Here is a 19,118-nt window from a genome sequence, read left to right as displayed (position 1 = left end):
GATACCATTTAATTTACACATTTAATTTGATTTAATTCGATATTTGTCAATAATTATATTATATATAGTGACAGCGAAAAACCAATCAAATTTGGTTTGAAATTCTTTTATTTTTACAAAATGGAAATATTTGTCATGTTTTCTAAGTTATTCAAAATGAATTACAAAATTAAAAGAAAAAGTCTAATGTGAGTAACGACAGATTTAAAATTTAGTCACGGCACACTTTTCTTACTTATTAGCATCACGAACTAGGTCATATAAATCGATTAGGTCAAGGACATGTTAAAGTATAGAAATAGATAGTACAGTATGAACACAGATGTCTGTTTCAGTTCAGAACAGTAAATTTATAGTTAGGTACGTGGGTAATTTCTATTAATAATTTTGATCCTACAACAAATTTTAAACCCCTTTGTCGTAATAACGATCAACTATTTAGTGCACTTGTTAAAGTTGTTTGATTGTTTGGTCGTTATTTTCTTTATAAAATAGCAAACCTTTGCAATAGTCAACTAATGACTCACTGAGTGAATATTAGTCTGTACCGTTATTGTGTTAATTATCTTAATTATATGTAAGTTAAATGAAAAATTAATTATTGTGTCTTTATGGACAATGCTTCAACCTGAATCCCATAACATCTCAATCACAAAGATTAAATAAGTTACTTTAATATTGAAAAGTAAGAACGATTAATTTAGTATTCATCGTTGAGATTTTTTCATGACATAGGGCATTCGTGCAAGCTCAGTGATAGTACCTACATCAGTTTGCCGAAATTAATTTTGAATCTCCGTTACCAATATAAGTAATTAACTCGCTATGATTTTAGCATCGGCTTTAATAATCTGTATTTACAACCAACTTCTTACTTGGGGGAAAATGTTAAATAACTAACAGTACCTACCGTGGATAATCATGAAATACATAACAGGTGTACATATTTAATAAGCAAATTACCTAGCAAGTAGCACCTTCCAAACAGTCTGATAGGTGAAACAGATATTTTTCTCTTATCTAATTGTCGTAATTCTTATTTCAAAGATAAATTTTCTTTTATTGCGCCATCTATTATTTTGTCGTAAAAGCTTACATGTATAAGCTTCTACAATAAGTAAAACCCCATGACTATGTAATATTATTTTATCTGTGCTATAACTCAGATTATCAGTGCCTAGTTATGTAATGAAATTTGCTTACAATAACAGATGGCGTTTGAGTATTTTCAATTCTGTTATGAAACGTCGAAAGCGATATTGTAAATACTTTCGTACTTGTTAAATTTAAGTGTAAGAAAATTTATTAGTTATTTATGGCCAATAAACATCACAGTTAGTTGTTGAGAATATTTGTAGTAATATTCTCAACATTCGACTGAACGATCTGAAAGAAAGAAATTATTTTAGAATCGTAAATTTCAACTAAATTACATAATTGCTCTGCACACTATGCATATATGTACCTAAATGTGTAAATAACAAAAAGTACCATGCATTTTTAAAATGTTTTATTATTTCTTCAAAATAGTGGAAATGATTTATTTTAAACTACTTTGTATATGTTTTATTTCAACTGTTGTGAAATTTATGATGTGGAAAAAAAATCAACTATATGTCGTACTGGTATTTTTTAGAATTAAAACGACAATACTATGCATTTCACTTCTTGCAGTTTAAATTAATATAGTAATTATTTATTAATTTACTTTAATTCGGTAAATAAATTTGCAGTATTTTTATTCAATAAACGGTACAGTCTATAATGATTCTGAATTTTTTTTGTAATATTTATTCCTCCATTTTATATTTATCTTTCAATTTCATTCATCCAAGCCTATGTATTTCTACACAAATATTGAAGAAAAACAAAATTACTGTTTCTTTAATTCTTATGAAGATATCCCAGTTTCGATTTCATTACCATATACGATATAAGAGTATTTTTGAGGAACCGAAGTGTCAATAGGCCAATCACACAACTCGCGGAACCGATATAGTGAAGATGAAAGATTCTTAAGTTGCGATTCTATATATATAAATATAAAACACAGTCATAGCTATACATATCAGTTACTGATTCAATATGATTTGTTATACCCAAGGAAAATTACACTGTTAAACTTCCAAAAGTAAATAAAATAAGTAAAGATACCTAATATGGTACACATTACGTAGTATCCAAAGGGCACTAATTTCATTGATTCAATATTAAGGATCCGATATATTGTGTACCTGGCCATTTTACCATTCTGGAAATATGTAACTAAATAACAGATGACAGTAAATAAATGAATAAAGGTCATATTAATATATATGTTTATTGACTCGCTATGATCGTGGCTAATGTAAAGTTCATACTATAATAAGAATAACCATGATTGTACTACGAACTGGAGTCTTACCATTGAGGTATTTTGGATTAACATACTTACAGTACCTAGTTCGGAAGGTATACCTTCCGAACTAGGTACTATTAACACCAGTTATAATTATGTAAGTTTTTTCTTTGGAATTTGCTTGTACTCTAATTATATGTCTAATATTATATACAATGCAATTTGTAAATGGCAGATTTGATGCAATACATATTTCTAATTCCATAAAATCTGTATAAAACTCATATGTATTTTTTTTATTAAGATTTGAGCTATTTATCGCTGTTGGACCTATAGCACTATGACCTGCGACCTAGAGACCTATTGTGAGTGTCCTTTTCTTAGAGTTCGCTGCCTAGGGACAAAAATTGATTCAAGATAGAGTGTGTACTTTCAAAAAGAGATATTTTGTTTATAGATTTGGAAAAATTGTTAATCTATATTAATTTTATTAGTCTGTTAAAGTAATTAATGGAGTGGCCTGTTTATTAGAACTTTTGAATGTACGAATAATGTACGTTTTATAACAGTTATTTAGTGCTTTCTGTTTAGTTATCGCTTTGAGATGTCCCATCTTTAGGCATCTAGTCCCGCCATAGAAGAATTCAGGACCCGTGCTAGTGAAGTACTTACAGAGCAGCTTGACTCTGAATAAATATATTCAAGGTTTAAAATAACTTCCAAACGTATTATTAAGGCGTAGGATATTACCTGAAAGATTGAGGCGTATTTTCACATCCAGCAAACGAGCGAATTTCCGTACGTCTTGTTTCCTCCAATAAGTTATAGATATAATATATCAATGTACGATACACGTGTCAGAACTCTATTATGAGTAGATGTATTTTATTGAAGTGGTTCCTTATATTGTACCAATCAGTTATGTTACATGAGAACTCCTTTACGATTGTTATATCGTAATCTTAGGTAATATGTATTAGCAAGTACTTGCAGTTATATATGATATGAAGAAAATTGTTTCATAATTAAAGTTAAAATTATTCATAAGTCAGTTTTTTGTTATGACTGTTGTTGTCATACCTTTAAAACTCAGATTGAATGTAAAAATTATATTAACCTGGAAATGGAAATGGAAAATTAATAGAAGTTTAATTTGCGGAAGGAAAATTACGCTAATTTAACAAAACGTAAAATAATTATCATTTTATTATAAAAATGGATTTATAATAATCGTTTAAGTTGTTCCGTATTATTATTAAATACGATATTTTATGTACTTGTATATAATGTTTATTTGTAATATATTAAAGAAAAAACATAAATTGTACAACCCGCAAATAAACCATCAGATTTCTGTTTGTTTTGGTTTCTTACATAAGTGAAATTACAACTCATATTTCATATTTGAATCTACATTTTCATGCTTATTTGCTTTCTCTCGAGTAAAGTCGTGTGTTGTTTGCGCAGTTGCTGAGTATTCTTGCTTTTATCTAATTGATTATATCACAATATAGCTTTGAAATGGAAATCTGGAGTAAGTAGTCAACCGTTTATTTATATACATAACCTTAACAATGTAGCAGCTTAACAAACTGCTTTCCACTTTGGTTAGCAGTTTGATAAATAATACAAACAATTGTTAGTATATATTCATTTATGTATGTATTAAAAACTTATTTTTTAGACATGTAAAAAATGTTTTCTCAGTTTGGTCTATAAGTCAAGAAACCGAGAGGAAGAGTAGAAGTGAACTGCCTACATTATAACACGGTAGTAATCATATAAATACTTCCTTTCCAATTTTATATAATAAATAAATAAATATTCACAATTTCTCTTTCCAATGTAAATTATACGGAAAAGAAGAAAAGGCTTCATACTCTTTATAGCATACCATTAATAAAATAATCCACTATAAAATTGGTACGGTACCAATACAATTACTATTAAATGTTTAAAAGGTTAATAAAAATATCAGCTATTATTAAGTGAACTAAGGACTACCCAAAATAAACATTTTTGAGGTCACATTTCAGGTTTCATCATATTTTTTTAAATAACTGAATACTGAAATGAAAAGCACGTTAGCGGTCCACCAGTAAAAGGTAACTGTCGCATCGTCTACATACATGAACAGCATAACGACATCACGTTATCATGTAAGGTTTTCACGCTTCTTATCCTTATCTTATCCTTCAACCCAAATACAAATACCATATGTTACGCAGATAACTTTTTACAAAGTCTCTCAATGCAAATATGAAGTCTTGAATATAAGTATTTTTTTTTTATCTCAAAACTTTTTTTAAATCCATTACAAAACTCGTTTTCAACCCTATTGCAAACATTGGATAATATCATTATACGAAAACCTATATCTATTACTTATTACAGTGCCAAGATAAATATTTAATTATACTGAAGAGTTAAATTTAATGCAAATTATAACAACACTTTTTTAGAATTTTTTGAATATCAATCACTTTACTTAGCCACAATTTTTTACCCGAAAACCATTTTTTACATAAAATCCGACGCTATCAGTGACCGAACTCGAGTGTTGGAGCTCGAAAATTTTTCATGAAATAATATTTATGACAACGATGAATGCAGAAGATTTTGTTTCAAAAGCGGCGCGTGAAAAATCCGATTTTGCAAATTGCCATCCTTTTTTTTGTAAATCCTTCATTTTGCGCGACGAGGGGAAGACTGGTTAATCAGTGATATGTCACTCAACGACATTGGCACTTACAACGGGTGCGTATCGTTCCTACGTGTGTAGATATTTGTATAAATTTTGTAGGAAATTTTGATCCTCTTGTCTTTTATTGCCGTTATATAAAAGAGTCGAAATTAATTCGTCAGTATATATTTACATTCACAGCTCTAACTATTTTACATATATAATATCACTAGCTACTCGCCCCGGCTTCGCACGGGTGTACATGTATTATATATATAAACCTTCCTCAAGAATCACTCTATCTATTAAAAAAAACTGCTCCAAAATCCGTTGAGTAGTTTTAAAGATATAGGGATAGGCTTTTCTTCATATTAAAGGTGTAGTATAATAAACTTGTTTTAGTATTTCCTTCTCCAATTGAGATATTCTTTATTTGTATCTAATGTTATAACTAATTTTGTATTTAGTTAATATTAACAATTCCCCAATTGGGTAGATTGGGGAATCAACTTTATTTAAAATGCACGATTTTAGTTACCCAAGAATGAACGTGAGAGTATGTATATATAGCCATTAAATCAGTAAAAGCTTATGTGTTCCATGACATTGTTCCAGGAAAAGGGTTCAGGTACAAATTTATAACACTTAATATGTTTGTAAATAGGCTTATACAGTGTCCCTTCACACTTTTATCGTTTGTATTCAAATCACCCAATCCACGGACCCTATTTGATTCCTATACCGCCCTTTTTTACCGTCTCTTTGTGCTCTTATAGGGTAAAAGTTTACTAATATTTCCTCGCTCTTTACTGTATTTCCTTTTTATACAACTAAAAGTTTAAAGATTTTCATATATTTTCTTTCATTTGGTAATTTTTCTTTATACAAATTATATGTGTTACTTATTTAACTAGCAAGAACTTTATAGAGCTAATGGATTACACATAGGCTTTTCAAGAAATACTGTGAATCTAATTGCATTTCGTAAAGAAAATATACCTGTAGGTAATTAAATTTACTTTCGGATTTTATTTTTTATATCTGAAAATGAGATTTATCTAAGTACATAGCCATAGTAAATACTAATGTATAATATTATAGTGTATTTCTTGCTACGATTACCAATAATGACGATAAAATTTTGGTTCTTTAGCCAGATCCAGAAAACTGATAATTTCATTCGTTGGTCATGCATTCTAGTTTTTTCTTACTTAAAACAATACCAACAAATTATTATGATTTTATTATTAAAACGTTTATAGTCAAATATACTCACACTATACAATTGTTGTAATCACTTTGCATTAAAATCACGACCGACGGAGAATCAGAACTTTACGATTTATTTTCTTGTCACGCGTCAACTTCTACGGCAATAATACGGCAATAACTCTCAAAGTTATAACTCTAAAAGTTTTAAATATTAACGATTAATCGTTCAATCACACGAATAAGAGTTTCTTTACTTACAACGAAATCTAGTTAAGGCGTGCCTTGGAATAATCGAATGAATATTCATTTTATTTGCACTCTCTCTATAGAATATTATTTTAAAAACAAGCTTACAGTATTCCAATGTGATTGTATTAAGTAATGGATTAGAAAAAAATAAATATTTTTATTTAATACATTAACCAGTTAAAATAGAGATATTGAGATATTTTCCTGTTCTGTAATAAGTAGTTTATGTACCTAAAGTACCTATATTGTTAATTTTTACATATTTATGCGGTTTCTGAGGAGCTTCCTTCACCGTTCTCTCTTAGATTATAAAATGAATTATCTGCCGAGGTTTTCTCTAGACACTATAGCATGGGGTTTTCTAAGGGTCGGCAAGTCCACGGTACGCTACGGTAACCGTTTGCCAACGGATGAGCCATAAGCTTGATTGCCATCATAATAATAAAAATGAAAATGTGAATGCTAAAATTATGGGTAAATAATAATCTAGACTAGGTGGATACGAATGTCAATAATCAATCCATAACTATTTAGAAATTTTATTCTTTTAAATGTACAGAAAAAAATACAGCGAACTTGTATATATTATTTATATAGCAGAATGGGGAACTGTCAACCCTACATCAATTAGTGAATTAAACATCGTCACTTCCCCATTAAGCTGAATCTAGTGGGTCTTTGTATTTATTCATTCTTTATTCAGTATGATTCTTTTTCTAAGATATAACGGCAAATAAAGTAAATGCCCTTAGACCAGTGTGTCTCAATTTACATTATATTAAATATAACAAAAAATCGATAACTTTGTCTACTTGAATTCTGACTAAAGTATTCTTTATTCATGTTAATCTAAACAATTGTTTATATGTGTTGTCACAACGAGTTGCGTGGATGTGATTGTTGAAACTTGAAAAAAACACTAGAATTGTTAATTAAATTTAAAATTTATATTTTTATTCTAATGTAGATATTTTGATCAGCGGTGCAACAATATTGGTAAGCGAATTAAAACAAAAGGAGGATCGTATTCTTGAAAACAGAGTTCTCTATTTGAAAATTACGAAATAAATGATTAATGAAGTTTTAATAACTATTTTTGTTGGAGTTTCCAACAGTGTAACAACTTTCTTTTAAGTCCATGTAATATAGAGAAAGACAAAGATGGAATAGTTCGATATTTTATGTACGAGAGTACTTTTGATTAAAAAAAAAAACAAACCCAGCCGATTGGATACAAATATGCTAGGCGAAATATAGACATGTTAAATTTTACATCCGTGACAGTGATAAATTGTAAATACGTCTGCGATTGCAATCTTTATTTTCATCTCTTTAATTAATATTCGAACATGGCTTTTGATGGATGATTAATATCTAAGTCACGCACATAATATATAAGAAGGTCATTAATCACAGAAATCTCATCATCATTCCTTAATGCATTAAATGTACTGGTTAATCGTTTTAAAATTTATCGGTGATATTATTTGAAGCTTTCAGTAGATTTTATTTTACGAATTATTAATACTCGTACAATACAGCACTAATTCAGAAATTACATATTTTTAAGAACTATATTTAAAAATAAAAATGTAAGTGTCTATTTGCCAAAATTTGTAATTTTTAAGTAACTGCAAAATTGTATACGGGTAAGGGTACGATATACGAGTTTATATGTAATGTTAAAAAGTATGAGGTAAAATACTGTAGTAATTTTCATTTTTTATTTTATAAACTATATTGGAGTAAAAGTAGCATACTATATTATAATTGATAAATAATAAGGTAGCTGAATAATGTAGTACCTCAATCGTCTAGCGGTTTAGCACACCGCCTTTTATCTAATGGTCGCGGATACGTTTCCTTGCACAATACATTCGTGAGTATGCTTGTGTAGGAGCTTTACTTAGTTTGTTAGTCGCTGCACTAGGTCGTTGTACTGGTAGTAATTGTACTCTCCAACACTGTATGATTTGGACAGTGCTATTATTATTATTTGTATTTATTCAGAATGTTGAGGTTTTTAAATAAGGGTACATATAATTAAAACAAACAATTTGGCACAAATATTTAATTTTTTATTCAACTATCGTCATCGTGGGATCCATCAATAGGACAGCAATGAATAGTTCAATTTCTTAAATCTAAAATCCTTGCCTATAAAACGAACTTTATCAAATTAATTATAATTTATTTATAACAAATACCTTAACTCATTGACTACAAATATTTTACTAAACAAGACTCATAAATAACGACCTAAAACTATGTTTATAAATTAGGTTTATAAATTTTAATACAATATGAGGAATCGTTACTGTCACATTAATGAATTACCGAACATTACATGTACGAATAACTATTTATTTTTACTATCAATAAAGTCGTCCATATTATATACATTAATTTACAGATAAAATATCGAATATCTGCATCGTGTATTAATACTAACATTAAAATTGGCGTCTTCTCATCATAAATTACAATAAAATTATAAATCTAAAATGTATTTATTACATGTAGTTTAATATATATTTTTCTTCAGGTTATCTAATTAATAGAAAGTTAGAAACCGAATTATTTTACTATTTGTGTTTGATACTTAAATATTTATAGGAATATTGTCAAACCAACAAGACGTAGAGATTTGTTTATAAATATTTAATATATGTTACATTGACGTTAATAATTAGTATCGTATTTTAGAAATGCATCTATACTACCCAAAAGTATGATAAAATTTTAGGTAATGTCGATGACAAAACAACATTTTAGTCGGATAGTTTAAAAAGTAATTTAATTTATCAATGTTTTTGTTAGTTTATTTATATCTGTTACGAGATACATAAATTGTATTCGTAGTAGGTATAACAAGTATTCCTGCGATATGTAAACTATGTAATAGATATCACTGACAGGTTGTCGCAATATGAATGTGCTCACATATTAATCAATATATGGTTATTACCCGCTACAGATTTTAATATTGCTCGATATTAGTACTACGGAACAGCTTTATGTCACTATATCACTGTAGAGAAACATTGTCAATATATAGAAATTAATGTATAGAGTTTCAATCTCTGCTCTGCAATACTTACAGAGATACAAGATACAATACATAATACGCGGATATATTTTAATACCGCTTACAAACGATGTTATCAATGTCTGATTACACATATGTTCAAGGCTGACAGGATTCAGAGCTTAGTTGCACTAGCCATTTTGTAGCGAGTCAACCAATAGAGTCGGTAGGTTATATGTTATGTATGTTAATATAAGAGAGTAGGTACTGCAGAGAATATTAAACTTTTCGATCTTGGTTGACATCAAATACATAAAAATATTTCACGAGTAGCTTACATGTTTATTTAATTATTTTTTTTCGGTTTAATTCCTGTTCTTTGATTTTGAAAATTAAAAGTGTGTGAATAAGAAAGTTATATTCAACTATATATTTTTTATTATTTCTTAAATAGCTAGAATCTATTTCATTCTATTAGTCTCATGGGGTAAAAGTTAAGGAGGAAGATCCTTTATCAACAAAAATAAAATAGTGTAGTGCCACTAAACATTGAAAAGTAGTACTGAGAAGTAGTAGTTACATAATGACTGTATATAATATATAGTTTATTTCTATTAAGTTATATAAATAAAATATACGTTAATCTTTATAAGCTTTATTTTATTTGTACTTGAATGTGAATCATATTTAAGGCTACTATTTAAACTTTTCTGTATAAAATGTTATGAAGTCAAATATTAGTACCTAAAATAGAATATCTGTTAATGTCCTACAAATATATAAATAATATAATTGAGTTTGTTTGATAAATATCTAAAAATACAAAACCGACTGATATTTTAATAATGTCATATATAATGTATTTAGTTAACTGAATAAGATCTGCATTTTATTGAAATAACATGAAAATATAATATTTCTTTAGAATATAGTATAATTACCTTAATTTTGTTAATATTAACATCTGTATTACGAACATGTAAAATATTGAATTTCTTATTTCGAGAATTAATAAAGTTTCATGCTGGTGTATGTACCATATATTAGTTGATGTAAAATAAAAAATAAAAACACTTTCTAATATTCGTGTACAAACTGATATTTTACAAATATATTTTAAATTCTATATTTATCTAATTACTTTATATTCTACTTATAAGCAATTTCATAATATCTACTCATAGTATTGTAGATATATTTAAGAGAGAAATGCATAAGACTTTAATATCACTAGATGACTGACATCCAATAGAATTGTTGTTAATTTATATCATTACATACATCAAAGAAAATTTTGGTCCAAAGATGGATTTGGTAAGAGATTAACAATAGATCACACATCAAAAATATTTATTAACATCTTGTAGTTAAATGAAAATATCGTAAAATAATATATCTGTTGAGCAAATATAAAAATATCATTGTGAATACAAGAATATCGAAAATCGATGTTAACAGGCGATAGAGCCATCGATCGCTTGGCGGCTACCTTCGTAATAGATTAAATTTAAAAGGTTTAATTTCCGATTAATATCAATTACCTCATAATAATCTTACTCCGCTCGCCTGATCTTTTGTAATGCACTATATAAAATCCATTAGCGTATTGAGTTCCAAATAAAATTTTATTTTAATATTGGTAAAGCGTCATATTATACATACATTTTATTAAGTATTGTTCATTATTTTAATGGAATTTCTCCATAAATTATCAAAACATGAGAGTAATAAGATAACACAATGTTTGTAACGCGTATTTTTTTGTACTAGTTAATTATGAGCAATGCTTTCGGACGTACGAATTCATAGCTGTTGAAAAAGAGCCATGAATACTACTCGTAATTCTTCAATATGAAAGCTTATAATTTAATACTATTTTTTTATTATGTTGTCTAAGGATGAATGGTCATTATCCTTTTGGTATTTCTCTATTCGTATTATAGTATAGTATTATATTTTCTTCAGATTTATTTTTAACCATAAAAGTAAAGATTTGACAAACATAGTATAATAATTGATTACTAAATATCCCTTGATAGTATATATTCTAATGCGTTTTATATAATAGCGAAAGTTTAAGTATAAAAATCTAGGGGGAAAATATTGCTTATATGTTTAATTATAATATAATACAGGATTCTAATATGCAAATATAGCTAAAGCTTTTGTAGAGTTAGGTAAGAAATAGAGAGAAAAAAATCTAAACTAAGGCCTACGAGGGTGCAAGTCTAGGAAGAAGTGTATTAAACTCTATTTTCTACATGTTTAGAGAGTATTGGCAGTTTTTTTAATTTAATTTTTTATTATATTTATGAAAATTTATTTATAAAGTACCATGGGAAAATGAGAAATATAATAATCGAATCTAGAGTTAAAATATAAATGCAAATGAATGGAATAAAATATAATATTAATTTTTGTTTGTACCGACAATTTTTATCAGGATAATTACTTTGTTACGTACAAGATTCGACTCATTTTACAAATCGTTATATCTCGTACCAATTATAACTCCTTTATAGGCAGGGGTGGGTAAAGGCTAATATATTATGTGTGTGTATATGTAGATATTAGTAATTTTAAATATATTAACTTAGTTAACGACAAAATTTTGTATTAAATAGAGTTATGGGAAACTAAAGATATATACGTAATAAGACAGGCAAATATAAAAAAAGGGATATTTGTGAGTTATCTGTACTAGAAGTAGTATAAAATTCAATTTCAATTTCAATATATTATTTCTGTAATAAAAAAGATATCTTTGATCGTTAGGATTAGAAAAATAATATACTAAAAATTAGACACTAGTAGTTCAAGTGACATTCTTCTGAGACTATATAAAAGCTGGTAAGAGCACACAACATCTTAGTAGGTAAAATGTGGTATGTTGTTCTGTACACATTTACAGAATAACATGTAAGTATATATGAATTATATGTACACTACACTTATCCTCATTTTATAACTGATGAATATATATCAATCGGACTTGGATGTACACATATATGGGTAAACATGAAATATTATAAAAATGAAGTTTGTATAGTGTATAAATTTGCTATGTAGCATTGACAATTTGATATCTCTTTATGTAAATTTTAATAATAAACTTGATTAATATTGTTGTATAAGGGTTATACATAACAGTGATTTAGTAAAACTACATTTTTGAGATCATAATAATTATGCTCTGGTTATTAAATTTATTTATTAAATTTCCGGAATTTGGAATTCAGTTAGTAATACGTAATATTACGTTTTCTGTCATTAATCGGTGGATAAGAAACATATTAAAATAATTTGTTTATTTATTTATTAAATAAAAAAATTATATCATAAATATATTAAAAATTAATAACTGGTGCTTCGATGTTATAACAAGCAATATTTGTAAATCGTTAAATGTATTATTATTATTATTATTATTTAGGATTGAAAAATAGTAAAGTTACCCATATAAGAATTGTACATCTATAGGTATGTGTTTCAACTATTTGAATATCCGTTAACATTCAGATTTTGAATAAAATAATGTAGCTATTTGTAAATATAGTTATTTTTGCAAATATTTAAACATTGTATCTTTTTTTTATTAAGTGTATCTAAAAATATGTCGAACAGAAATTATTTTATAATTAATAATAAATATTAAAGATTTAAATATCTGCAGGTAGAATGGATACTCAATAAGCGATATCTCTTTTTGGGGCCATTCGAAGCACATAATCGACAATGCAATGTATGTTCTGAGTATCAAATGCATCGAAAACACATGTACTACTAAGTTGTACATTCAATTTTTATAGCCATTCATTATAAATGTAGGAACCAGCATACCTTTTAACTATTAGTTTTCCTGCCGTACATACATTACTAGAAATGAAGTATTCTTTATACAAATAAAATTAACAAGAATATTGATTATCCTGGAGAACTTTGAGAAACTTGAGAAATATTTCTTATTACATGAATATTCTTTCTACATAATTCAATATGATTGTTTTATATAAATATTGTGTTTGCGTCCAAAATGATGGTTTTCAACTATTATAATATACTACGACTACACATCTGCTCAATTTTAAATTGCTTCCATAGTATTGTAATATTCTTAAATTATTTTTACATTACTATGTTCATTGATTGAATGAAAATATCTATCATCCACTACGTCGACTATATAGGATAAAGCACTTTATCTTCGTCTGGTCACCGCTATTTTATATTTTACATAAATTACTATTATATATTATAATTTCGCAAATCTACAATTCCTCAAATTTCTATTTAATGATTAACATGATTTCTGGACGTAAAAATCTCCGAATTTAAGTTTCTAAGTGGTACCATTATTTAGATTGTTTGACGCGGACCCAAAATTTGTGAAGCAATTAAATGTTAAAATAAGGCAGCCCTTCAAATATAATAATAATAGCAAGACACTGAAATGAACACCGATTGTCTAACTAACGCCTGCAAGACGTGTCCGCATCAAACAATATAAAAAAGGCACTAACTCAACCACTGCACACATATTCATGTCGATACTCCTTATCGCTCTCTTGTCTTGCAGCTATGAGAGATTCTAAGTGATTCTACTGACCATTTTTTTTCCAAAAATGTACCACTAAATGTATTTCATCCAGGATCTTGTTTTGGATCTAGATTGGCGCGTCTTTCTTGTAACGCTGCCAATAATGCTTCTCTAACTTCTCGCTCTGAACTTCGCCACAATCTTATAAGTTCTTCTTCAGACAATTGAGACAACTCTGATCTCGCACCCATGGGCGGTACTCTTGGATATGGTGGTACAGGTGGCAAGTCATTTTCTTCGGAAACAAGAATTTCTACACTTGCTCTCGATGTTGGTCCATCTATACTTATATAATTGTCAGATCTCTCAGAAACATCTTGGTAAGATCTTGTAGATGAGCCTTCAGCTCTTCTTACCATTGGTGATGGTGTTCTTAGACGACTGTTAATATCAGGAGGTGAACTAGTTAGACAACTGATGTCGCGACTTAGTCTTCTTCCTATATTAAGACTAGTTCGCTCATATATATTGGAAACTGACACTGATTCTGAATCAAGTACTGAGTCAGTGCTAAATCTTCGTACATTAAGACCAGCGAGGCTACACCTTTTCCGACGTCCTCTAGGTGAACGAAGCTGTCGAGGAGAACGACCTTGTCTTGGAGAACGTGCCAAAATTTCCGGAGATGGTGAAAGAAATTTTGACTCAGTAAGTTCTTCTGATGCTTCTGTTGTTTCTACTGGCTCTTGTTCTTTTATAGAACCTAATGAATGGTCACGTTGTTGCACCCTAAAGTGATAATAAAAGACATAATTATATATAATGTTTTTTATTACTAAGGATTATGATATAATAATAAGAATATGATACTTTACCTTCTAATAGCTTGAATCATTTCATATAATTGAGCTTTACTTTTACGGCGTCTGCGTTGTTCATGTTCCTTCTGAAACAAATGTACATTCCTGTCGTAATCTGATAAAAATGTTATAGACATAGTACTAGACTTTTTATTACAATAAATGTAAAATATAATTTTGGATATTTAAATCTGTTTGATATAGAACACAATATTTAACGTCAATTACCCTTTTGACACTCTTTTGAAATAGTGAAGTGAAATGTCCTTGGCGGATTGTATTAACTAGTTCTCGTGCAGCGTGGTGTGGAGACACTAACTCTACGCAGTTTATAAATCTGTATAGTTTCTGTAACAAACACAATCCAATTATTACATAGTAAATTACATACCTTATAAAACTAAAATACTACAAAGGAATACAATCAATTCACTTCAGTTTCTAATCTTTCCTTAAAGTTTGCAAATCTAATATCTTATTTTTGTCTATCAATCTTTACTATATATTAGATATACATTGATGGTAGGTGAGTTTTACATCCAGTAAACCTTTTACCTAAGCTTTTAAGACATTGCTAAAAAGAGTGTTTGAAACATGACATGTTTTGCCATTACAGTGAGTATTAACCGCGAGTATAGTATGAAATATAACGTAAAAATTTTACTTCGTACGAGACTTTTCTGTGCTAGAACAAGCTTAGTGTTATCATCACATAATGCAATTGTAATGTATCCATAATGTAGTAATTGTTACCTACTCGTTTCTGACTCGTTATGTAACATGTGTAGACTCATCGTTAGTGAACTCACTCTTAAATTTACCAGATAATCACTACAGGGTATAATATAATAATTATTAGATACTCACAACCCGTCCCGACATCGGACGAGTAATAGAAAATACATTTTACACCTTTGTTAGGAATTACTTTATTCAAATATAATACCCGTATAAAAAAACTGTTAGTTATAGTATTACAGATAGACACAGTGGAAGACTTTGTTTAATATTATGTATAGATAATATGAGTATTAGGCAGCAAAGATTTTAAACATTTAAATTAAATTAATAAAATTTTATAACAACTTGAAAATGTAAAGCTACAAGACTTATTTTTTTGGTTGTATTATTGGATATTCAGATAAATTTTAATATTCATTTTAAATACTGTTGTAATAGTTAATTGTCTATCTTAAATATTATTGTTGTTAAATTAAATAAATATTCTAATGATAGGGTAATCTAATGTTAATGAAGTTAAAAAATTTCAGACTTGTATTATTTCATTGCTGAAACGGATTGTCCAACATTATTACGCTTGACCCTATTAGATGCATTAAGCAAACATCATTAGCTCATTAATTTGTAACCTATTGTAATACAATAGGAGACAGTTGTAACAAACAGAATTCAAAAAGATTATGTCGCGGCCGCAGAGACAAGTGGCCGCTCAGCGTTAAAAGCCGCAGTGAACTGTGGTTAGACCGACATAATCCGACCAGAAGCCATCTTGGCTTCACGCTAGAGTAGAGTAAACAAAGTGACTTCAAAATAGGAGTGGACAACCCTAGGCAATCTTTCAGTATCCGAGAACCTTAGAATTTATAATACTTTAATACTAGATAATCTAGATGCCCAGGTTCTATTATAATAATGATATTTCCATTTAATGATGAAACCAATTTTAATTCTAGAAATACTTATTGTAGGCACCTGTTTTAGTAATTGATTTCATTTAAAACTAGGAGTGCCCGTTCTTCGTACGTGAGTACATTAGATCCCCTCTATAGATAGGCTGTGTTAACTATTATATATATTATATATTATACCATCGAAAGTAAAGGGTGTGCTAAACTGCTAGACCAACGAGACCGTGAAATAATTAAATTTTACTAACCTGACTGAAGAACATAATATTTCTGCTTCTCCATATAGTTCCTTTTGGTTGGTGCCGCAGAACAGGCAGGGTATATTTATAAAACAGATGTTCTAGAATCAATATGAGGCACCCAACGACCATTCCCACGCCAAGGAGAATGAATACGCCCGCCACCGCTGCCACACCTTCAAATGACAGCAATTTATTTAATGAAAACTACGTCTAATTTAATTAAATTGGACGAGGTTAGTGTTCAGCACAGAATAATATAATTTAAAGCAGACATTCGTTGTGAGAAAATCACAGTGCAAATGAATTGTACTCTTTTTCTAGTTAATAAAGTTATTTTACTTTACTTTGTCGTATTGTATTTATTTTATATTGTTTGATAATTGAATAAATACCTACAATGACCTACAGAATATTTAAAATAATAATAATTAACGTTATTATTTAATTATAAATATTTTCAGGTCGTACATACATATTTATTTATTTAAGATTATTGAACACTTCTAAGATTTGAAATCCTTAACTAAGACAACATTGTTTTAGGAACATACTTCTAGTAGATAACAATTATTACGAAAGAATATTCCGTTTCTAATAAGTATTCCTGGAGAAGATTATAAGTTTTTTAAAGTACCTATTTTGTATTTATTGCAGTTTATTTGATTAATAGCAAAATAATGACAAACAATTTTGGATGTAATACCACATAAGTCCTGCTGTTTATTGAAACCAATAATAGATTTGATTTTCGCGCTACTCCGAATTGATTCAATTAACACGATCCATCAGATCGGCAATTTGTTGGATGTCCATGCGAGCGATTGTTATATTGATTGATCGTATTTTACGGAAGGATTCATCATCAAGCTTCGAGAACAAATGTTACCTTAATACTTAGTACATAACATATGGTACACGAACACTTAAATATGTAAATAACATTAGTATTATTATTACTTATCTACATACAATACCTTGTTATTAATAACATTATACTATTAAACAACCTTCTTGAATAGTTACATTAATTATTAAAATACATAAAATAGTATCACAATATTATGGTTTACTTACTTACTTTACGGATATAAAAAAATACACAAAAAAATTTATAACTGAACACTATTGGCAAACAATAATAAAGAAAATCTATGTATTTGTGTGTATTTACAAATACATTAAAACAACTTAAGAATGCAGCTGTTTAAATAATCCTTTAATCCTTGTCCTGGCACAGTTAAAATACGGAAATCTCTAGAAGTAATAAACTTAGACTTACTAATTTACTATATTTCTAGAAGTGAAAAAGATTGAACAAATGGATAAAATGTTTGTATTTTATTAATTTAATTTTGGTACATATACAAAGCCTAAATTGTCTCAAAATGAAGCGGTGATGAAATTATCCCATCGCAAAACTTATTTTATGGTCAGGATTTTCGCAGTATCAGTCAGTGGTTCTATATAAAACACCTAGTTCATTTAGTGCGGAACTTTCACAATATCGAATACAAATACGAAAAAGTTGAGCAAATCTATACTTAGGTACATACAGAACAGTCATTTTGGTTCCGTAAACTTTTGTAACAGTTGCTGAGATTTGGCTAAGGATACCTTGTAATTTGGACTGCACAATAAAATACGTTGTATGTCTTTTACTACCAATAAAAAATTACGTTTCATGATTTAATATAATTCAATGAATAGATTATGAATAACAACACTACTACTAAAAAAATGTTAAATTGTATATATATATTACCTACTCTGATAATTACTTAATTTGATTGTTACAGATAATGATTTGTATTACTCAGTACTAGTTTAAGAGTTTAACATTATTATGTAATAATATCTTATCTATGATATTACAAAAGAGTAATCTTTCACTTCTTAAAATCCTATCTGTTTATTAACTTCACCTGGATCTAGATCTAATCAAATTATAAAATATTACTAGAAATAAAATATATTTCCATAATGAAAATATTACCAGTTTTTTTTAGTCAGTTAAAAGTACATAAAGTTGCATGCATAAAGCTGTAAAAATTAAATAGCCAATATAATAAATTCTTCAAAGAAACTTTTCGAGGCGTCGAAGCGGTAACGACTCTGGGGAGTTACATGTAATTCCGTTGAGTCGTTTTACTTTAACCATGTTTTGTCAAGAGTTCGTATAAAATAAGGAATAAACATATACTTCGTTTCAGCTCATTTTTTAAAACGATAAATCCCATGTTTAATCTTTTAGGTCGACCGTCGGTAATACCTCTCCCTACACCAGCGCCTCGTTGAGGGGTTGGATTAACGCGGGGGTGGC

The 19,118-nt window shown here is 28.4% G+C and overlaps 1 protein-coding gene across 1 annotated transcript in view; it reads right to left on the bottom strand.

Moving 5' to 3' along the window:
* Window positions 1–13,978: 13,978 nt before the first annotated feature.
* Window positions 13,979–19,118, bottom strand: part of LOC131852847 (uncharacterized) — a 37,943-nt gene continuing 32,803 nt past the window's right edge. Inside the window, exons 11-14 of the mRNA XM_059203585.1 lie at window positions 16,805–16,971; window positions 15,136–15,255; window positions 14,923–14,993; window positions 13,979–14,836 (exon numbers count right to left, since the gene is read on the bottom strand). Coding sequence (XP_059059568.1) covers window positions 14,152–14,836; window positions 14,923–14,993; window positions 15,136–15,255; window positions 16,805–16,971 — 1,043 coding nt within the window. The 3' untranslated portion in view covers window positions 13,979–14,151. The remainder of the gene's footprint in view (window positions 14,837–14,922; window positions 14,994–15,135; window positions 15,256–16,804; window positions 16,972–19,118) is intronic.

The sequence above is a fragment of the Achroia grisella genome, unplaced genomic scaffold (assembly GCF_030625045.1).
Source record: "Achroia grisella isolate CSIRO2021 unplaced genomic scaffold, CSIRO_AGI_Agris_v1 utg1179, whole genome shotgun sequence".
Lineage (NCBI taxonomy): Eukaryota > Metazoa > Arthropoda > Insecta > Lepidoptera > Pyralidae > Achroia > Achroia grisella.
Note: the sequence above shows the minus strand (reverse complement) of the source record. Positions and strands in the feature narration are given on the sequence as shown.